Source organism: Phasianus colchicus, chromosome Z (assembly GCF_987193195.1).
Source record: "Phasianus colchicus chromosome Z, bPhaCol1.hap1.1, whole genome shotgun sequence".
NCBI classification, from domain to species: domain Eukaryota; kingdom Metazoa; phylum Chordata; class Aves; order Galliformes; family Phasianidae; genus Phasianus; species Phasianus colchicus.
In genome coordinates, this window is record NC_143476.1 from 63,992,124 (window position 1) to 64,014,192 (window position 22,069).

General features: G+C 38.5%; 2 protein-coding genes across 5 annotated transcripts; both read right to left on the reverse strand.

Annotated features, from left to right (window-relative positions):
- Positions 1 to 1,710: 1,710 nt before the first annotated feature.
- On the reverse strand, positions 1,711 to 9,485 carry MLANA (melan-A). 4 transcript variants are annotated; one of them, XM_090131266.1, is made up of 6 exons: positions 9,130 to 9,485; positions 8,972 to 9,043; positions 5,929 to 6,017; positions 4,297 to 4,393; positions 2,839 to 2,940; positions 1,711 to 1,966 (listed from the first exon to the last, which is right to left on the reverse strand). In XM_090131266.1, the coding sequence occupies exons 3-6, from the start codon at positions 6,000 to 6,002 to the stop codon at positions 1,898 to 1,900; spliced, it is 342 nt and encodes a 113-aa protein (XP_089987392.1). In that variant the 5' UTR covers positions 6,003 to 6,017; positions 8,972 to 9,043; positions 9,130 to 9,485; the 3' UTR covers positions 1,711 to 1,897. The 4 variants fall into 4 exon arrangements, with proteins under 4 accessions (XP_089987392.1, XP_089987391.1, XP_089987390.1 ...); XM_090131265.1 differs by lacking the exons at positions 8,972 to 9,043; positions 9,130 to 9,485 and adding exons at positions 7,088 to 7,150; positions 7,928 to 8,963; XM_090131264.1 differs by lacking the exons at positions 8,972 to 9,043; positions 9,130 to 9,485 and adding exons at positions 6,840 to 7,150; positions 7,928 to 8,963.
- Positions 9,486 to 11,177: 1,692 nt separating this feature from the next.
- On the reverse strand, positions 11,178 to 20,066 carry LOC116237178 (monocarboxylate transporter 13-like). Its single transcript, XM_090131801.1, has 5 exons — positions 19,980 to 20,066; positions 18,326 to 18,606; positions 15,161 to 15,304; positions 13,401 to 14,201; positions 11,178 to 11,983 (listed from the first exon to the last, which is right to left on the reverse strand). The coding sequence occupies exons 2-5, from the start codon at positions 18,525 to 18,527 to the stop codon at positions 11,757 to 11,759; spliced, it is 1,374 nt and encodes a 457-aa protein (XP_089987927.1). The 5' UTR covers positions 18,528 to 18,606; positions 19,980 to 20,066; the 3' UTR covers positions 11,178 to 11,756.
- Between the last annotated feature and the right edge of the window lie 2,003 nt (positions 20,067 to 22,069).

A 22,069-nucleotide genomic window follows, 5' to 3' on the forward strand; every position in this document is an offset into this window, starting at 1 on the left:
CAGTGAATGCAATGTGCAGCACAGGAGTCTGTTCCTTCCATCCAGAAATGAGAGTGAGCTGAGTTGAAAAGTCCTGACAAAATCAGTAGTGAAAGACTGAATTATTCATATTAGACCACCACTTTTGGTCCTGTTCTGATCTGTACTTTCTCATACAGGGAAAGTACAAAAAAAGCATGTGGTCCAAGCATGTAATTGGTGCCATAGCAATAAAATTATTTGGAAAAGTGGAAGGACATCTGCTGCTCAAGCACTGCTGCAGTGCTTAGGCCCTGTGAGCCCAGCAAAAGTGGAGTGCAGCACTATCAGCAAGCAAGAACTTTGTGGAGGAACTGAGGAACAGGAGAAGGCAGTAACTGTATCTTGTAGCTTAGATGTTTAAGATGTGCAGCTGAATTGGATTCTATGTTCTGTCCTTTTTCTCTGGTGAAACAGGGGTCAGTAATCTATAGCTGCCTTTTGATGAGGGAATTTGAGAGAGTGTTCAGCCTTGCCTGTCCCTCATATTCTCTGGGAAAACTGCTGCTCCAGCGTCTTTTGCATTGGCCCAAGAGTGAAGCACACAGGGACAAAATTTATTGAAGAACTATAATTGTGCAGTTGGAGAAGTAGTTCATTGTGTTTATCCAAACCTTCTCTCAGATTGGACTTTCTAGTGCTGTGTTTGGTAGGAAGTTGTCCTCAGAATAGACAACAGCAGAGTACAGAGCCGCTGAAAACCATCAGCATCAAGCTGGCTAGTTCTGCAAAAAATGTAGGGAGCACATTCTGTTCTACATGTCTGGTGCCTATCAGCTCTAAGCTGGCATTTGACATGTTTTCCTGTGCATTCTTCTTCCTGTCATTAAGAAAGTCTACAGAATTTTTTCCCTCACAGAATCACAGGAGGACCAGGGTTGGAAGGGGCATGAAGGATCATGAATCTCCAACCCCCTGCCTCATGCAGGGCCTCCAGCCTCCCCATTTAATACTAGACCAGGCTGCTCAGGGAGTATGCTGAAAATGACAACTTCAAGACAATGTTTTGAGTTTAAGTGCTTCTCTAAATTTCTAAATACATATACCAAATCATTATAAATAATTTTAAACTTTCACAGAATTCACAATATCCTTGAACAAGTATCTGCCTAATGAGTATACCTTAATTTAGATGTATTGCAGTTCTTTGTTTTCTGTGACTGCTCTCCTTTCTTACCAATAGGTCATGAAATATGATTGCTGTTATATGCAGTGACAAGTATGAAAGAACAGAGATTATAAGCAGAAATTCTTAAGTTACATGGATCAAACTTCGATATTTCACAAGGAATTGGTTAATTACAGATAGATAAACAAGTGCTGTGAGGTATGTGACTGCTGTAAGATACAGTCTCCTTGTGCAGGTTAATTTTTAGGGTGGCGGGGAAAATGGTTTTTCTTCATATCAGCACATGTAATCAAATATTTCTGCCCACATTATAACAGATTCTTGTACATTGCATTTTATGGAATAGATTGTCTCTTTCTCTCTCTCTCTCTCTCTTTTTTTTTTTAATAAAGGGAGAGAAAATGTGGAAGATGAATATGCAGTTGCCTACACTTCTCAATCTAGTTGATACCCAGTGATGTGTTCTTAATACTGGTATTTCTGTGAAGAATGCAAGAAGCCAAAACCCGAGCAAAATGTATTAATCTGAAAACAAGAAATGAAAAACATAAAACAGAAGCACAGTCAGCTTTATTAAAGTGTTTCATGAACTACTTTAAATTGAGCAAGAGTAATTTTCAGCAATTGCTTATGAAAGCATGTGAATTTTTATTGCAGTTTTAGCTTTCAGAAAGTTAAGAATGTATAGGAAATAAAGAGGGAGCATGAAGAAATTGAATGGATGTGCTCAGAGTTAAAGACTTATTGCTATCATGGTGAATAAGGAGGTGGTGACTGCTCTGCAGCAATTTTGTCATAGGCTGGTGGAGCATCGGGTACCTGTGGTAAGAAAATTGGTGTGAAAGACTGAAAAGACAATTGAGATGCCATAAAATGACAAGAAACATGCAAGGAGATATCTGCTTTCATATCAGATGTAGCTTAAAATAGCTGAGCTGATTCGTAGTGTCTTTACATTGTTTTCATTTTTCTTAACGTGTTTCCAGGTCTTGCATTAGATTAATTTGTATGTATGTGTATGTATGTATAATTCATTTTACAGCAATTTTCAACAAAAGAGATTTTGACATTTCAACTTCATCTACAACTTCAGGAGTCTTGATGAATGCATATTTCCAGCGATAACAATTATGTAGCTTATTGACAATTGGTTGTAAGTTACCCTTTTTCCTATTATGAGACTGTTTATACACAACTGTATCTTGATCTATATACTTATCAAGCAAGTTATTTTAACTTTTTAAAATAATTATGAACATGAATGCTCAGCTTTCCATAGTGTTTAGAAAGGCTACAAACCTGAAGTTTTGTGGTGCTACCGGACATAATCTGTTTGTTGTCTACAAGAATGGTAGGGTATCTATTGGAGCTGCGTATATTTCAGCATTCATATTCATATATTGCCTCATGAATAATGATGATACAATTTCAGAATAAAGGTGAGTGAAAATACAGGTGTTTTTTAGAAGTATTAGTGGTTATATTTAATAATTTAAAAAAAAAAAAAAAAAGAAAACCCAACACCTTCTCACAGTTAAAAATGTGCAAAACTATTTTTAAAAGTTAGAGTTATTGCAGACCCAGCCTAGAGAGCACGAACCAAGAAAGACACCATCAAGTGAATATTTACCAAGATTATCTCGTCATGTCTTACTGTATTTAAAGTAAATGAAGCTCAAGCTTTAACTTACCACAGAATTAAAGTTCCTGTATTCTTGCAGAGCTGTTTTGCAGTCTGGTGTTGCTCCCTCACCTATCACAGTTCGTATGGTGCCCATACTGACGTCTTTGCTCTGTGAGAGATCATAAAAAAATATGAAGAAATTCAAAGAAAAACCGACCATAAATCTGGGGTGCACTACATATATGTATGACATAGTATTTATGCAGTATTTGTTAGGATCTGGGATTAGGACTGGACAAAACAGCAGTAACTAAGAAGAGCAATCTACCCATTGCTTTTTGCTGTCTCTCCTGAAGCATGCTCTCCCTCCTGTATCATACATTATGTTTTCAGCAAAAGTGCGGACTGCCTGTTTTTTTCTGGCCCGCAGTTATTTCTTGGACACCTTCTTAACTATATGGGGCCACCTCCTTTACCCATTCCTTTTCTTAATCTCAAACTCCTTTCTTTACCATTTCCCACTTCTTTTTGTACATTCAGTTCTTGTTCTCTCCCTTCCAAAAAGCCTAACAAATTGTGAGGTTTTCAAAACCACAAAATGCCTGCTGTTAGATGGAATTGAAAAGGAAGTGTCTTGTGATGTACAAAGAAAGCATTAAAGATCTCTGGTTTGTATGAAAGTTTGAGTTTTGTGTGTTCTGTGATGCTGTATATGTATTGGATCTGTCAGTGGGAAGGTAGCAGGCCAATTATCAGAAGAGCGAGGAAAAGGATTTGGTGGTGAGTTACGGTTTTTAATTCAAAACAGTCACATCTTTTTAGAAATGTTAGGAAAACTACACTGGGAAAATAGGTTTCCACAAAACCCTCACTTTGCATGGTTAAAAACTGCCTCCATTTCACAGCAAGAATGCTCTTCAGTGCCAAAGATGAAGATCTGAATGTTCCAACACTGAATGTTGTGGGACAGATCTAATTTGATTTTTCAAACTTTTTTGAAGAAGGCAAGAAATAGCATTTTTAAGAAGTAGTTTTTAGAAAGTAAATCTCAAAATCTGTCTTGCTTTTTTTGCAAATCATATTTAACTTTTATAAAAAAAGTATTCTGTATCACTAGCACGAGGGTCACGTTTACTAAATTAATTGTAACAGCCATTTTTCTTTGCTTCCAAGACTTAATCCAATTGTATCTGTTCTTAGATGTAAATCTTTTGAGTGGTGAAAATGTTGTTTTATTCAAATGAAGATTGACAGAATATGTGTAGATTTAAATATGCTTCCTAGAGATTAGATTTTTCTGTTGTCATGTTGTAAAAAGTTGAGCAATTGTCTCCACTTCCTTATGCTTATGTTTCCTCTGATCCACTTGCAAGTTCTACTGCATTTCATATTCTGTGTTTTCACCTGTTAATATGTCTGAGGACATCTAATGGTAGCTGTAGTGTTCTCAGCATTAATGAAATGCAAATAATAATGGTATGTTGTCAGAATAACAGTATTTGTGAAAGTGAGCTGCCATGCTTACCCGCAGTCTTTTATAGCCACTACGCCTTTTGTAAAACCAGCATCCAAAGAGAAGCAACATGGCCAGCACCAAAATGAAGATCCCAATCCCCAGAGCTCTGTGTGGGACACAAGAAAAAATAAGTAACAGTAGAACTGGGTGCATTCTTCTGGGAGCAAGAATGATTAGATCAGGAGCTTATATCCCTATCCCTTTACCAGAGAGAAGGATGAAGCAGAAAATAAAGTATCAGTAATTTAATCCAGTCTCTGATTAAGCTCTGATTAAGCTGCTAGATAAATTCTCTGTCCAGATGTAAAACATTCTAAGAATAAGAAATATTTGTAGCTCTGAAGATAATAATCTACAAACAACCCATGCTTCTAAAATGTCCTTATGTGTAAATTCAGCAAACAGCATTATGACTTTGGAAGGGAACGAGAAATAAAATAGGTGCCAAGCCTGCTGAGGCATCTCATGTTTGTTAAGTTTTTCCAGGCAGTAAGAATTGAGAAATGTATCCCAGCTGCATTGTATTGCAATAAATTCTGGCGATATAATTTTTTTAATTATTCATAAAACACTACACAGTTTCAAAAACCTAGTAAGAAACTTCAATTTTTTTTTTTTTCATAAACAGCTCTGTAATTATTTAGTTCTTGTTCTATGACACAGCAAGTACAGAGTTGATGTCACTGGGTCATTTTAGGGAATATAGGTTCTGCACACTGTGCTGTAGGACATCTTTCCCACTGCTTAGGATATTAAAAAGCAAAATGACAGAGTTATTGTAGCTTCTTAGTCTTAAAAAACTTCCCATGCTAATGTGCTCTCGTTAAAGCACTGAGCATTCACTCATTTCTGTGATCTTTGAGCATTTAAGAACAGAAGAGTCTGGGAAAGCTCAGAGGGATAAGTTGGCAGGAAAAAAAAAGAACAAAAGATGATATGAGTCAGGATAAATCTGTCCCAGCACGCAGCTGTGTGTCGGGTACCGAGTTGCTCCAAAGTAAACCCTCAGGTTTTCCCACTGGACAGAGGAGAGGGGAAACCTTTAGCATTTACTTGCTCTCATTTTCTATGATTCGGTGCTTCATGGAGCACTCTTTCTTGTGACCTGAGGACTCTGGATATGTGATACTTAATGGTACTAATCAAAAATGATTTAAGGAGAGTGTCATGAGAGTCACGTCATGCGCACTGACGTCTCCATCTGCTTTTAGGAGGTATTTTCCATTTACCTGGGGTTTCCACTGATATTGTTCTTTAGGGTATTCTTTAGAGTGAAGCATTGTATCTTTGAGGTTTTAAGGGGACATAAATCTTACTGAAAGATTGCACTATTACAACCTCCAATATGTAATTCCAAATGAGCCTCAACAACCCTGGTAATGTTATCATAAAGGTTAATATCACTTGTGAGTGTCAGATCAAGCTCTAGATTCTTGAATTCTGCAGTTCTGATTATTCTTAACTATTGACTGCTCTTTTAGAAAATTCCATGACAAACATTTCAAAGAACCACAAAATGACCAAAACACATTTCTTCTCTGTACAGCCCTGATTTTTATTTTTGTACTATTCTGGAAATTTCTTTTCAGTGTAAGTTTTTTTTCTACAAACATGCTAAGATAGGGTTTGCTTTATGCTTACTCTTCTGCTGTGAAATAAGTCCGTCCTCTTCCTCTAAAGAAGTTTCCATCTTGATGGTGGCTTCCTCTGGGCATTTTGAGATCCTACCCCTGTTCAAAACCGAATATTAGAACACAGTAGAAATATCTGTATGTGTTGATAAATACTTTCAGATTTTTGTTTCAATGGGGGCATAATAGAGAGGTAGGACAACATACTATTCCCAGAATTAAGCAGACTGTTCCAATTTAAAAACTCAAAAATGCAAAACTCGAAACTATGAGCAGTTCCACGTGAGTGCAGCAGACTGTGATTTAACATGGTCACTTCAGGCACTGAGCAGTGACTGATTTGTGAAGAAAAATCTCACAGGAATATAGAAAAAAAAAAAAAAAAAAAAAAAAGACAATTTGCCTGGACAAGGAAAAATATTTGAAAGCAAGAAAAATAATATTATGCACACACACATGTGTTTCTGTATTCCTGTTACACCCTGTAAGAGTTCAAAAGATCAGTCAGCACAAACTGCCACAGACATGTTGGTTTTCAGATGGTTTCTAACTTATGTTAGCCAAAAAGCACAGAGAAGTTATAATCCTAATTCTTAGTCTTAAGAGAATAATCATCCAAGTAAAAATAGTCTGAACATTACGGAGGAAGAATCCACAAGTAATCGTGTCTCTATCATGTAAGCAGGTCAACAGATTCTATTTGATAGCATCAAATGATGAGTTTGATAACTCATCTACTATCTCAGACTGGGGTAAAGTGAGTGTAAAAAACAGTGAATTTGCCAAAGAAACTTTCTATCCAAGGAATCAAAGCATTTTCAGACTTTCACTAGGAATCTGTTAAGTCTCCACTAAAGCATAATTTTTAAGCAACATAGAATAGTTTGGGTTTAGGTAGAATAAAAAAAATGCAAGCCTTACCTTCTTTGGACCGGTACTCTGTAAACTAAAGGCATGTACAGCTTTCCTTTCCTTGACTCACTCTGTTTTTTTTCCTTCTTTGATCTGTTCTCTTATGACTATCACGAGTTTAAATTCCTTTCAGTACAGCTTCTGAATGCATTAATTAGCATGAAAGGGGTCAGGAGACAACTTTCTTCTCACAGCCTGCATCCTTGTCTCCTAATAATCACCTCAGAAATCAGTTATTTCTTCATGAGATTACCTACCTTGCTAGAAGGGGCTCAGCACCACTTGCCTGCCCATCAGTATGAACTCCTGAAGTGGGCAGCCTGATAATAAACAAAAGCATGTTTTGATTTGGGGCTAGTTGTTCTGTGGCTCAGGTCTGACATAAACAGAGTTTTGGGACTCATTTAACTGAAGCTTTGCTTATCCACGTTTTTGCGTGATTGTAACACCATGTAGAGGCCAAGACTGTTGGAGCAAAACTTAAAGATGATGCTGTTACGCAGTGATGGAAGCGTCTTAGATTATAGCAAGTGGTTTGATTCTGAACTGGCTAGCAGATGCTGCAACAAACAGACTGTTCTGTGTGCTGCAGAACTAATGAAGCCCAGTTCCCAGTGGATTTGTGTGAGTTGTCATTGTGCTCACATACACACAAGCTGTAATAATTGCATTCACAACATCAGGCAAGAAACAGCAGCCTGTAATGAATCCAGAGCTCTAGGTTCTGTGGTGGGTCAGAAGTGTTAGTTACTGACAAAGGAAAAAAAGATACAAGGACCATGAAGGACCATGTTCTGTTTGACATTTCTCTCAGCGAATCATTTGGGCCTCTCTATCCTGCAAAAGACTTTCTGTTTAAGTTTGGAATGTTTTGGTTACGTTTGAGGCTGCGACACTGGCTCCAGATTTGGTTGAGAAGTGGCTATTTTCAGAAATGAGTAGAAAAAATGTGATTGTGTGAGAGGTCTACATCTATTTCTTCAGAAAATCGGTTGAAAAGTCTTAATATCAATATTTCTAGTAAGCTCAGGGCTGGGCAGAGCTAGGCCATTTCATCTGTTTACAGCAGCTTTTTCCAACAACGTTAAAAATCTTACCTTGCCTCAACACAATCTTTGTTTGGACAGCTCTCCCCAGCAGTGCCCAGTGCCAGGACAAGAGGCAGTGGGCACCAACTGGAATGCAGGAGCCTCCCTCTGAATGCCAGGCAGGCTTCTGTGTTGTGCAGGTGCTGGAGCTGGCACAGGCTGCTCGGGGGCTGTGGAGTCTCCTCCTGGGAGATCTTCAAAAGCTGTCTGGACATGGTCTGGGGCACCCTGCTCTGGGCGTCCCTGCTTGAGCAGGGACCAGATGGACTCAGATGTCCCTGCCAACATCAGCCATTTTGTTACTCTGATTTTTTTTGCTTGACAACTTAAGACCAAAGTCAAAATGACCTTTTTTCTAGAGTAAATAAAGTGAAGGGAAGAAGAGAAACAACAGCACAATTTTTCCTATTTAGGTAAATTATTCAGTGTTTCTTTTACATAGTCCCAGATGAATCTAATGGGAGTTTAAAGGTGAATCAGATATAGAGAAACTTGCTGTAGATACTCATGAGTGTAAAACAGTAAGTGTACATTATCACAGTCCAGTAAATTCCTGAAGAAGCATGCCAGCCCTTCTGTAATACATTGAAAATGTCACAGAGTACCTTATTGAGCCATGTGTTTTCCTGAAAAAAAGCTTTAAGTTCTGTGAGGGAATGCTAACTGAAGACTACTGTTTGTTCTTTCAGAGCTGAAGCTGATACATACTGAAAATCCATGTGATACCAGAACCAGCGCGTCTCTGCCCCTTCCTTGCCTCAAGCAGTGCTGAGGAGGAAATGTCAGTTAATGGAATAGTTTGTGTTCTGAAAGAATTTCTTGTTAACAGTATAACAAAGGGATGTGGAGAAAAACTTTGTCATAGACCAGTGGTGCCGTCTGTTATCTAAATACACAGTGCTGCTATTGAAGAATTGGTTGATGGGAAGGTGAAGCACCATGTCCTGGTTCCGATCTCAGTTCTTTTACTAAACCCTGTTTCTCTGAAGTGGCATTGCTAACTCTGTGAGTGTAAAGTCAAAGGAATTTATATGTGAATTCTACAAGTATTACCTTTTTAATTCAGGAGAATATGATGTAAGAGGAAGCCCCATGCAAGCCTGGCCATTTCTCTTAGCCAGCAGCCTGTTGACAATGGAGGACACTCCGATGAATCTTTATGATAGGTATGAAATGAATGCTCTGGTCTAACTGAAAATAACTTGCCTGACCTCTAAAAAGAATGACTTCTTTTTTTGTTCTGTTGATAAGTTTGATTCCATCATTCTAGGATGATTTCATTTCTCCCTTCGCAGTATCACAGAGCCCTGCTGCTCCTGCTGAGCCTGCATGGAGGTCTCCAGCCCCGCCCCACCTGGAGCAGGACTCTCCACAGTCAGGCCGGACTGCTCAGGGCCTCACAGTGCTGGAGCAAGAGGGTCCTCAGGCCAAAACCAGCTCAAACTGCCTGGGCCCTGGTTCCATGGCCCAGCATTCCTGGTGGGAAGAATCTTCTTCTCACCTCCAGCTTGAGCACGTCACTCAGCTCATTCTTCTTGCCCTCCCACCATGGACCCAGTGCAGAACCCTCAGCCGCCCCACTCCACACCTGAAGTATCCCACAGCCCCCCTGTAGCCCCAGGCTGAACTCAGTCATGCTTGTCCATTTCTCTGCAGTACTGGGTGCCTCCAAAATGGGTGCACCAGTGCTGAGTGGTGCATATTCATCTGATGGCCACTGTGCCCAGAGTCCAGGAAGCTACCAGCCCTCTGCAGTGCCACTGGCAGATCTCAGGATGCACCCAAACATGGAAATCAGTGACAGGGACCGTAATTAAAATACACAAGTTTAATAGAAAATACTGAATTATAATAGAAAGGTAATGTCCTATATTAAATGTGTGTTCACATTTAATATTCCCCTGTGTTTCAAATGAAAAGAAATAAAAAGAAAAATGAAGGGTTCTTTTGAATATCAGAATACTGCAGTGACAAAAAAAATAATTCTTCCTATAGAAATCTAAGTTTTAAATTGGCACAGCTGACATAATTGACACGTTATTTTTTCCAGAAATTCCTATTCCTTGCTACAGACCTCACACTGCAGATTGTGTCCCTTCCACTGTAGGCTCAATCAAGCCCTTGTAGATAGTTGGTTTATGAGTAGCTGAGTTAATTTCCTGTAAATTAAATTAAAATTTTGAGTTGATCTTCATGGGACAGGAAATAAATATTTTAGATGAGCAACTGATGTTAAACACAGACATAAAATGTTTGACTGGAAAAACATTCTGAAGTTCATAAATGAGGCAACTATAAATGTAGAGTAGCTTGAAAGTTTCTAAGTCCTATATTTTTTCCTTTCTTACTGTTTTTTTTCTTCTTCTTAATGTGATCCAGTCCTTCCTCTCTTTTCTTCTCTTTCCCAGATAAAATAAAACTAAAAAAATTGTGATTTAGGTACAGATTCTTCTTAATCTAATAAATCAACTGTTTTCTTTCTTCAAGAGCCTTAGGATAAGTGAAAGATAAAACTGAACAATTCAGAGGTAGAACTGAGTATATTTATATTTATTTAAGTCTCATCTATTCTCTGGTATCTCTCTGTTTCTGTAGCCTCCTATGGTCTATTTCTATGATTAGCTGTCTTTTTCCCATGAGATATCTCTGCCTTGCTGTAAATTATAGAATCATATCATAGAATCATAAAATGGCCTGTGCTGAAGAGGACCATATGATCACCTGGTTTCAACATGTGCAGGGTAACCAACCACCACACCACACTGCCCAGAGCCACATCCAGCCTGACCTTGAATGCCTTCAGGAATGGGGCATCCACAATCTCCTTGGGCAGCCTGTTCCAGTGCTTCACCACCCTGTGTGCGAAAAACTTCCTCCCAATATCTAACCTAAACCTCCCCTACAGTTAGAAATTATATCAATATCTAACTGTACAAGAAAAGGAAATAATAGTGCCTGCTTTATCTCAACCCATTACAGATTTGAAGACTGTTTTCATTTTCAGTATAACATTTTGTTTTCTAAACTGGACAGACTTTTTCTTCTAGCATTTTATTTTTAACACTTATCATTCTTGTTACACTTCAACCTCTGCATTTTATGCACCCCTTCTAGTTAAAGCCTTGCAAGCATTGTTCTCTCAGTTATCATACTACTGCACAAAGAAATATTTATTAGTTTTAATATACTGTTACATTTGAGAGTCTTATTTTGTTTGAAGTCCACCATAACTTTGTCTTCTACTGTTAATTGTCAGTCCTTCTCCATTTTATGTAAGTGCACTTTTCTTAGTGCTTCAGATACTTAGGACTACATTTCTCTTTGCTGAATTATATAATTGATGTAATTTTCTCCATTTACGAGGTTTGTTTGGATTCCAGACCTGCTCTGTAGAGTAAGTGTAAACTATTATCTCAAAGCTAAATTCATGTATTCTTGATTTTATATCCAGTCTGTTCAGTGATCATTTTGAATACTGCTTCTCCAGGCTCAACATCTGTGAGCTGGTGTCTTTTTCTATTTGAAAGTGATGGCTGTGGTCTGTATTTCGAGGGGAAGGTTTCTGCCTCTGCATAATGCTTCGTAGTAATTCTGTTTAGATCATAGCCTCTCTGTCACAGCCTTGTGGGGCTTGTAAAGGCAAGATGCTACTGCAACATCAAAATAACATTGTGGCAGTGGTTATAGGTATTGTTTGCTTGTGAACTAATGACTTTCTTCCTCTGTTTTAAACACTCCTACTCAAAACACTCATCATTAAAAAAAAAATCCTACTGATATTGACTGTCAAGAAAACAAAGCACTTCCTTAACTCTAAGTTGCATGATGTCCACTGTAGTCACACTGCTACATTATGGTCTTGGTACCTTCTTTTCTGAAGTTTCAGAAAATGGAAGGAAGTGTAAGGTAATGATGATTTTTCTGATTTAGTACCGGTATGGTTTCCTTTTTCACTTCTTTGTTGAAATTGATCTAAAACAACTAAAAATACAGCTGCTAGGATGAGAGTGGCTCCTGCCATGTAGAAGCCTGCTCTGTAGTCTCCAGCCATGTCCACAATCAGACCTGGATAGAAAAAAAAAAGACAGTAATGTGGCTGACAGAAAACCGGCCAGTGTGAATTAGCTCATTGGTGTGAACGCATCCTCTCATAAAGAGACTACCCTGACTACATACTTTTCTTGCAGCTTTCTACACTATGAAAGCATAAAGCATCGCCACATTATTGCACTTGAAAATTTCACACAAAATTCATCTACCTTGCAGACACAAATTGTAAAACAAAGTGCTACTTCGTTGTAAATAATTTCCAACTCAAAATTAATCGGGCAATAAAAACAATGGCGGAAAAATAATTAATCATGCAGCTTTGTTTCTTAGAATCTTCACATTCAACAGTTGCTGTAAGTTGGAAAACAGCTGCGAGCATGAGAGTTTAAAAAAAGGAAAGAAGAGGCCCTCTGGTGGCGACAGACTTTGGTGAGTCACCTACGGTGTTAATGGCTTCGCTATTAATCTTTTGTCAAAAAATGAAAGAAAAGACCTCAGTTTTTACATAGCTTTTATCCACATAGCACACTTGAGACATCCTGCACTGTACTGAAGAAACAGAAGTACAGCAGTAGTGCTGTAGCAGTGCACGTGGTAGCACTGGCTGCTCGGTGTACCCAGCTACAGGTTCACCTACGGCCTGGGGACGGCTGCTTCTTTGTTCAGCCTCCATCCAGTAGCAGGACCATTGCATATTTCGTCTGCTGATACCACTCTCTTTCAAATTCTCTATAAAACTTCCTAGCCCCTGTGCTTTCAAATTGAGTTAAACTACTACAGTGTTCAGTTTGACCCATTTGTATCATATTGTATGGTTCATTGCCACAGAAATCACAGTAGTCTGTGAGGTCTCTGATTTTATTCAGTGCACTTTGGATGAAGACTCAGATTCATTCTTCACATGTTGCATTGATCATTTTTCTACCATACCACTTAGTAAATTTCCTACAGCCAGCAGCTAGTTTCTCTTGCATTTTCCAAGATGAACACTGTATTGCTGCTAACAAATCAAAACCATATGCAGCCTCATTGTCTGCTTTCCCTTTCCACTGCTTTTTTATACTAACTCCCCATATATTACACTGTTCAGCTGAAATGCTGTCTGAAAACAGCAGGCATCTCTGAGTATTTCCTTCAGGTACACACAGCTTAACATTTCAAGCCATTAAGTGTGACCTTCTCTAGAAACCTTCCCAATAATAGCAACATTTATGCAGAATGATTATTTTCAAATTCCAAGAACTCAGCTGCTTTTTCTATGAAAGTATGGATCTGCTGCTTGTTCCAAATATATATTTTCATTATTTGCTTGTTTGTCCAGACACTCCTGAGCTAACAGAAAAAGAAATCTGGCTCCAGCTCTAAATATTTCAGTTTGGGTGACCATTCCTCATTAGTCTTGTAAACTGTATTTAGCAGAGTATAAACTTACCAGCAAGAGGAGGCCCCAAAAATCCTCCGATGCTTCGAATAAGCATGAAAAGCCCTAAAGCACTGTCGAAATCTGACATGCCCACAACTTCTGCTAGCACTGTAATGTGAACAGCAACTGTTGTGCCAAAGAAGAATCCATAGAAGCCAGTGAATATTGCCAAGGACAGGTAGTTGTTAGCCAGTGGCAGAAGCATCAAGGAAGTACTGATCAAGGTAATTGTCATTGTCAGTAAGTGAATAGTTTTCGTAAGGTGGAGATTGGCATACCAGCCACATAGCAGTCTACCTGCAAAATCCACCATAGCCAGAATGGATAGGAGAGATGCAGTCCAAGATTCATCTATTCCCAGGCTGTAGCTAAGTGGAACTAAAAATAACGGAGGAACAAAGAAACTCATTGCAGCTAGTATGCCAAACATGGCATAAAGCACAAATTCTGCTCTCCTCAAAAGCATCCAGTTGAAGGTTCTGTGTGTGATGGTAGACTTCCCTTCTTTGTCTGTCTTAGATGCACCACTGCCAGGTGGTGGTTCAGGATGGCTCACCTCAGGGTGGTAGCTGCTTGTCAGGGGTCGCATCAGTATTCCACAGACACAGATGTTGAGTTGGGTGCCACCTATGATCAAGAGGGCACCTTTCCATCCATATTGACCAATCAGCCACTGGAAAAATGGCCCAAATGTAAATGCAAACACACATTCTCCAGCACTGGCAATAGCATTGGCCAGAGCTCTTCTCTTGGAAAAATAATGGCTAACAATGCTGATGGCTGGTGTCCATGAAAAGGAAATCCCAAGTCCTGAAAAACACCAATATGAATACCATCAATTAGATAGTGCTGAAGTATTCTATTAAGCTGGAAATTAAAATGGTCAGTGCTCCTATGTTTGTGAAGACAGTAACTGGGAAAATAAAAATATTTTCATGCCTAGTGAAAGAATCAGCTCATTTGTATTATGTGCTACAGTGTATTTGTGGCATTTGTTCTGTAAGAATAGGTTGTAAGATAAAAAAAAAAAAAAAAAAAAAAAAAAAGAGGAATATGATGTATACACAATTATATTCTCACCACGAAAAAAATAACAACAGTTGCTCTGACAAATTTGAAGATGTTTCTTGATTAGATCTCTGGGTTAAGCTCAGCTGTGTTCAGTATCAGAGAGTGAGGGAGAACATGAAGGAAGCTGGTAGCACAACAGCTTCAGGTACTGCTCACTGTCTTGCCAGACTGCTTGGTTTCAAACCTGCTCTAATTTACTTTAATTTTAATGGCTCTCTATAATCACTTAGCAGGCCAAAGAACTCTAATTCCAGACATTTTCAAGTATCCAGCATAGAACTGGGAATGTTATTTTGTTAAAAATGCTCAAAATGCTCAACATGTAATATCATATAATGGAAAGTACAGTGTCTTGGAACTCTAGGTCCATGTACTTCAGTATGCTTTAGATTCCTCAGGCCTTCATAGAGCTATCAGCCTCTGATAAAAAAGAAAACTTTTCATTTTCTGGTTACATATAATTTGCAAATAAAAATTACTAGTATCAAATTGGTTTTCTACTTTGTCATACAATTTTCTAGCACAAATTCTTACATCCAGAGTGGGAGAAGAGGGAAACAACCTTCAAAATGGACACTGGTTTTAGATGTTTATAAAATCAAAATAGAAATCAGACTTTAAAACTCCTGCCATTAGCATCCTTGAATAAGGGCTCTGAGCTGCTAGTGCAAGAAACCTGTAAAGCCATAAAGTCATACCCTGTAGGAAGCCAGTTGTTGCATACATCCAGATCATGTTGAGCCCAAGACATCCCAGAGCCATTCCTGAAAATGCAAGGAGTCCTCCAGTGATCACAACAGCACGGTGGGTGTATTTTACACATAATGAGCTGGCAACAGGGGCTAGATCAACAGCAAGACAGGAGCAAGAGAAACACGTTAGAAAGCAGAATGACATGCCAGAGCAATCAAATAAAGCATTTGAAGAGGAAATAACTTTTTTGTGCATGTCAAACCCAATGTCACACACGTATGAGGGAGAGATGGCCTAGTTCTGTTGTATTCTGCTGTACAGGAGGGTAGGTCGATATCTGGGCTGACAGAGAAAAGGCAGCACAAATTTAAAAACAAAACTCCCAATTCATTCCAACTATCACCCGTCCTTTGACGGTGTTTCCCATCTGCAGAGTATACGCTTTTTGTGAAACAAGGATGGCCACTAGATGGAACCCAAGTAACACAAATAATCTTTCGTTCCGTTCGTCTACTTGGAGGATACGCCTACTCTGCTTCACATAAACCACGGGTATTTTGGAAACTGGAGTTCCGAGCTATAAAGAAATTCAATTAGTGAGAGTTTTGTTCACAAAATGAAAGAAGGAGAGAGACAAAGAATAGATGACAGTCACAGAAGGAGGTTTTATACTAACTTGTAGGGGCAGGCTATTGTACTTTCACCTGTGTTAAGCAAGATAAGAAGTGATGGGGAAAACAAGTGAAATAAACCTGGCAGAGCAGTATTAACAGCCACAGAAGCTGCAGGACGCATGCTGTCTGATAGAAGAAATGCAAATAAGCATTCTTTCAGCATTTGCATCAGAATTACAAGGATTTTGTAAGCATGTAGAGATGTTAAAATAATTCAGTAATGTTCTGTCAGAAATAGTGGAAGAGATGAAACAAGAAAATGTGTACACAGCTGGAGACTCATATATATACGATGGGTAAAATAGAGAAAAGTAGTCTGAAGATAACAAGAGGTATCTGTGAAAGTGCTTAATGATGGAAGTAAAATCTGCAGCTGGAGAAGAGCCAATACACAGGGCAATTTGTATTTATTTATTTATTTTTTAGAGAATGAGAGGAAATAGGCAGAAATTCAACATGGGGTAGCAGGAGGAAGAAAGGAGCTAGCCACAGAACTGGAAATGAAGAAGATAACAAGGGAATAGAGTCTGAAAGGATAAAGGGCAATACTCAGAAAACTTGCAATCACAGTGCCAGAGAGAGGTGATGGAAGAGTCACACTAATATGAAAAGGAGGCCTATTTGATGGGGAAAATCCTTGCTCTTGGTAAATCAAACAGCCTGTTGCAGATGCAGATCCTCAGACAGAAACAAGGTCTCCTTCTATGCAAGACACAGAGAAGCTGTTGAAAATATCCAAATGGGAAAAATTAGTAATTCACTGATCATCCTTCATACTGAGCCGAATGACACTGAGGGTTTCACAGTGGAACATGTTAGGAAGGGCTAAGCGAGGCCAGGAAAGATGCTTAAGGAACTGGAGGCTCAGGTGATCTTCATCAGTAAGTCTTCTGGTCCCTATAAATGAAGCAAAGGCAGAAGGAAAATTACTGAGTGATGCAATAATTCGTAAACTGCGTATGGAAGAGTATTGATCATCAAGCTCAATTCACTGAAAGAGGATTATTTTCAAATGATTTCAAAGAATGAGAAGCAGTTTCTGCTGAAAACTATAACCATTTTCTTTGAAGTACACCAGACTAAGGCCTGTTTAGGCTGCAATTTTGCTGGTACATAAAAAACAAAAATAAAAACAGTAATTTAAAAAAAAACTATAAGATCTGGAGTTCTTTTATCCTCCTACATTGGCTTTTTTTCTTGCTGCTCTGAGTTCTTATGTCTGAATGACATAATAGTATCACAATTAGGTCAGTGGTAAATTTGATTTGTAAGCCAAATAGATTTTCATAGAAATGGATGAAAAAACAGGCTTTTCAAGGATTTTTCAATTAATTACTTCTGTCAGAATGAAAGAACACTGCAAATCAAACTTTTAGTGTGACATCCTTGGAACTAATAAAAACTTGGCAGTGCATGATTTGTTTTACCTTTTAACTCTAAATTTGAATGACTGTTTTGTTCTTAATTTATTTTTTCCAAGAAAGATCAGCTGTTCAAGGTCTTTGTAAGCCCTAGGCGTGGACTGAGTAGGATGTATATAATTACACAGTATCTATGCAATGAAGTGTCTTCACAAACAAAATTGTAATAAAATTTATTACGTAAGGATATTTATTGCAGTTATATTTCTACATGAGAATATGTGGACAGGACTTTACAAATTCTGTGCAGCTCTTGCCAGCACATGTTTGAAATCTTCACTACTATAGTAAAGCACGATCCAGATCACAATGGCACAAAAGGCTCTAATTTCTAAGTGAAGAGCCAAATGCAGTGTATTTTATTTTCTTCCCTTCTTGCTTTGGTAAAGTGGAGTATTTAACCTGATCCAATCGCTCACAGTATTTGGCTGATAATATAGTTCTCTCTTTCTTCCCTTACTGTCTGCTTATCTCTTGTCTTCCTTTTCTTCTCTATGATTTCTTCTTTTTTTTCCTTTTTTTCCTTTTAATCTCATGAGTTTTTTGTTAGATAAAAAACAAGGAATCACTTTAAGGGGAGGAAGGAGAGCCTGAACTGGGATTAGGCACAATGAGAAGAAAGCTTTGTGGAGTAAAAAAAGGAGAAGAAATGGGTGAACTGATGTCACCATTTTGGAAGCATATGGCTTATCTAGTAGGCAGGGTCACTGCCCTTAGGTCTTAAAGTACTTGGTAAAATGATAGTCACTGTAAAATCAGTGAACTTGCACAAACTTGTTTAGAACTTGATCCAACAATCTCTGAAGTTCTTAGGATTATCATCACTGAGTTTGATACGAAGTCTGTAGGAAAACTGAATCATGAGACTAGGTACGTAGAGTTCTCTAAGATAACCAAATTTCAGTGTATACACAGAGTACTCACTTTACCATTTAATGTCTGAGGCATGGACACATTTTTATGAGAGGAAGCAAATACCAATTTTTTGAAGAGAAGAAAGAAGCATTGTCCCTGCGTGTCTTTATTTTGTAGTTAGGATTTAAAACCGAAATGCTGAAGGGAAACTTTCACCTACCTCCTAAATGAAAGGTGGCAATCGTTATCGATGTGATCCAAGAAATGGTGCTTGCAAGTTCATCAAAGTGCTCCTGGATTTCAGCAAAGAAGAGACCAAAAGTCTTGAGGACAGCAGCAGTGAGGCCCATCACTATGAATGCTGACACTACCACAACCCATCCATAGCCACCATCTGGTGGACTGCTGTCTTTGGTCTGCATCTTTTCTGCAACTCAAATATCTTGACTGTGGTTTGGTTCTTTTTTTTAGTAGCGGTTGTGGCAAGAATCTTTAAAAGATCTGCAAATTAGTAGAAGGCCAAGAGTTAAATAAGTGAATTCGAATAGTCTTGGAATTTTTTATACAAGTAATTACCAAGTGAAAATAAATTATGCATTGCAGTAGTTTGATTGAAAATACTAACTGGCAAACAGATGCCCTAGGACACTGAAAGAGGAATAGAAAGTAAGAAGAATAAAGTTTAGAAGTTACAAAAAATATTCAGGCGAGAACTGTTAAAAAAATAAAAGCATGACAAAATTGAAGTGGGACAGAAGACCATGACAGGCTGTACTGAATGGCACTTTGAGCAATGTGGTCCAGCAGAAGGCATTCCTGCCCATAGCAAGTGGGTTGGAACTGGATAATCTTATGGTCCTTCCAGCCCAAACTATTCTGTGATTCTGTGATGACAGACGTAAGTTCCAGGAATATAACAAAGCCTTTTTTTTTTTAAGTTGTGCTTTGGTTCTAAAATTCCATATGATGTGGCAACTTTGATTAGGGAGTGTAAATGTATAAACTTAACAGAAACTCATGAAGATTATTTAGAGTAATGCTTACGACTTTTCATATTACTCTCTGTTTTCCAAATTCAAAGCCATTGCATAATTTCTGAGCAATTTCAGAGGCAATACATCTTCTGTCTACATAAACAAGATGTATGCAATCTCAAAAAATTGCATTAACATGAAACTGTGTGTTATTCTGGTCTCTAAGCCGCACCTTAAAGAACCAGGACTAGATGTGGTAGCGGAACTCTAAACACTAACTGTACATCTTCAGATTTTAGAGAATCTTTTCACAGCATACAATGGATACTAAAATTTTGCCTGGATACCACAGATAAAACTGTGTGGCAGAAAACTTTGGAGGAATATTTTAAAAGATATTTGTCTCAGGAAATCTCTAAGCTGCAAGTTGTCAGAAACTTTATGCTTGTTCTGTCCTTTTACAAAAACACCTTATTTAGACCTGAACCAGCCATTTTCATAGTGTGAGTAAAATTGCAAGGAGTAATATGTAGAATTTTGGAGTGATCTTTGTAATACTTGAGCATTTATAAGCTGTGATGGTTCCAGAACTGCTAAGATTTTGAATAAAAAATATGGGGCATTTGTCTACTTGTGAAAACATCCTGATAGGCAGGTACATCTTACTTCATACTGAAAAAAGCACTGTTAAATTTTTGTTACATATTTGGAGCAACCATGCAGTACACAGAAGAGGTAGGATCTGTCTGTGAGAAGGATTCTTCGTGGATATTAAGAACAACCACAAGTGTGTATCTTATACTAAATGCATGAGACCAAAAAAACAAAGAGACATTGCACAAGAAACAGCTTTATTCTAAGAGGGAGAATGTGAGCTAAAAACGTTCATAAAGTACTTACGTTTATCTTCATTGTGTGCAGCAAGAGTTTAGGGAATCCATACCACTAGAAGCCATCCAGCACAAAGCAAAAGCCACCATTCCAGGAGAACCTAAATAACAGCAAAAAGGTCAGGGTAAAGAGGCTATCAGATCCTTGTAGGGATCAGGAGCAAAAACATCCTGCTGCCTTGTGTCTGGCTCAAGCTTCTGGCTAACACATGGCACTGACTGCATTTGCATGACAGACATAGCCAGACACATTCATCAGTTGTGGAAGGCCTCAGAAACATCCTGAAAAATCTTAAAACTCAGACACAAGAGAGGAAAGAATGTCTTGTGCTTGGGCCCATGAGAAGGAATCTGGTTTTAATTCCCAGTTTCTGGGTGACCTTGAGCAAGATATTTGATCTTGCTGTAACTATTTTCTCAGTTGTCAAATGCAGATGATACATTCTATGGTTATGGATTTTGCAACATTAAAAACGTTAACACTTATATTAGTGCCCAGGTGCTCCAAGAAAATACAGGAACTTTGTCGAGCTGTAGCCACATCCTATACTGCTGCACTGAAGTGTCATGGGCATGATTTGTTCTGAGGTACTGGAAAACACACACAAAAAAGCTGCAGCAACACTCAGGCAAAAGAAGCCTGTTACACAGAGTGATCATGATACTGATGCACTCTGCATGGACATGCCAGGAAAAGGGATTATGACTTGTGCCTCGAGACAGATAGAAGAAATCCTGCTATTTACCCGGCAGCACCCCGAACTAAAACAAGCATAATAAACCTACTACTTCCTGACACCACCCAAAGCTCTTCACCTTCATTAGGCAAACTCTGCCCTAGGAGGAGTATAAATCAGGCTCTGCTGCTCATAAGACTTAAATGAACACTTTTTTTTCTTATTACAAACATATCTCCTATGTCACTGTTCAGAATTCAGTCTCCAGTCTGTTTTAATGATCAAGGTCTTACATGCAACTCCAAAATGAAATTGCTATCCTAGTGAAATTTCAGTTGCTTCCAAAGTGAAATTGCTATGCTAGTCACTTGATTAATTAACATTTTTGTCTCCTAGGTGCCCTACATATTTGGAAGTAGTGCAGGTACATGTGTAGGGAATTGCTGAAGTGCCTGAGCTGAGTAAAAGAAAGCTTATATGTTGCAATGGGTGGACACATTTCTGAGCACCATGTTCCGCTTTCGTCAGTCCTTCACTTGCAAGTGAAAGTTGGCCAGAAGCATGCAAGAAAAACACCCTGGATTTCTTTTTACTCTTGACTATTAAGCAATGTTGAGCAGTAAGTTTTTAATATTTTCAATTTTCCCCTTGCCCCTGAAAAAGACTTATGCAGGAAAAACCTGGAGGTAAAATTGTGCTTGTCCTTACTCATGAACGTAAAGCCCTGTGTGGAAGAATTAGTACACTCCCTAGCATCTCACTGCCTCTGACCTCCAAGCGTTCCCATGGCTGTTGGAATGTATGGCCTGTGAGACAGGAGCTACAGCTGTTTTGATGACAGTGGAGTGTACATCAGGAAGAGCAGACATGCCACCTGATGGTGAAACTTGTCAGCAAGGATGCACTGGCAAAAATGTAACATATTTGCAGTCATGCACCTACAAAAGTGCTCACACTGCATGAGTAGGGGAGTTGTCTACTCACGCTCTTCCAGTTCTCTGAGATTTTTTCTGCTTTTATTCATGTTAGTGACACAAAAGATTGATGATGATGATGATGATAATAATAATAATAATAATAATAATAAATGTGAATATTGTTTGTTTGCATTTAGTGTGCCATATAATGTTGTGAAGACTGATTATTGCATTATTTAGTTGAGTTTTATGGTCTAATTTACATATTACAGAATAACACAACAGTTCTATGTCACAGAGCATGCATATCACAGAACAACCTGATAGTGGAACCACAAAAAGACTATTGTTGCCACGAACTCTGGTCTTCTTGTTTTCAAGCAATGCATAAACCCCCAGAATAACTATACAGTTTCAGTCTTTCTTGGAGGCTGGATGGACCCCCTAGGAGAACAGCACTTTGCAGAAGAGCACTAGTAAGGTAAGTATTAACTTTTTGCATGCTC

Coding starts and splice junctions, on each gene's coding strand:
- MLANA (XM_090131266.1), bottom strand. CDS start 6,002: ATGCCCAGAGGAAGCCACCATCAAGATGGAAACTTCTTTAGAGGAAGA. Junction 2,941..4,296: donor GTGGCTATAAAAGACTGCGG/GTAAGCATGGCA, acceptor GATCTCTCACAG/AGCAAAGACGTCAGTATGGG. Junction 1,967..2,838: donor ACAGGAACTTTAATTCTGTG/GTAAGTTAAAGC, acceptor TTCTTACCACAG/GTACCCGATGCTCCACCAGC.
- LOC116237178 (XM_090131801.1), bottom strand. CDS start 18,527: ATGCAGACCAAAGACAGCAGTCCACCAGATGGTGGCTATGGATGGGTT. Junction 15,305..18,325: donor TGCCACCTTTCATTTAGGAG/GTAGGTGAAAGT, acceptor CTGTTGATCTAG/CCCCTGTTGCCAGCTCATTA. Junction 14,202..15,160: donor AACAACTGGCTTCCTACAGG/GTATGACTTTAT, acceptor GGTGTTTTTCAG/GACTTGGGATTTCCTTTTCA.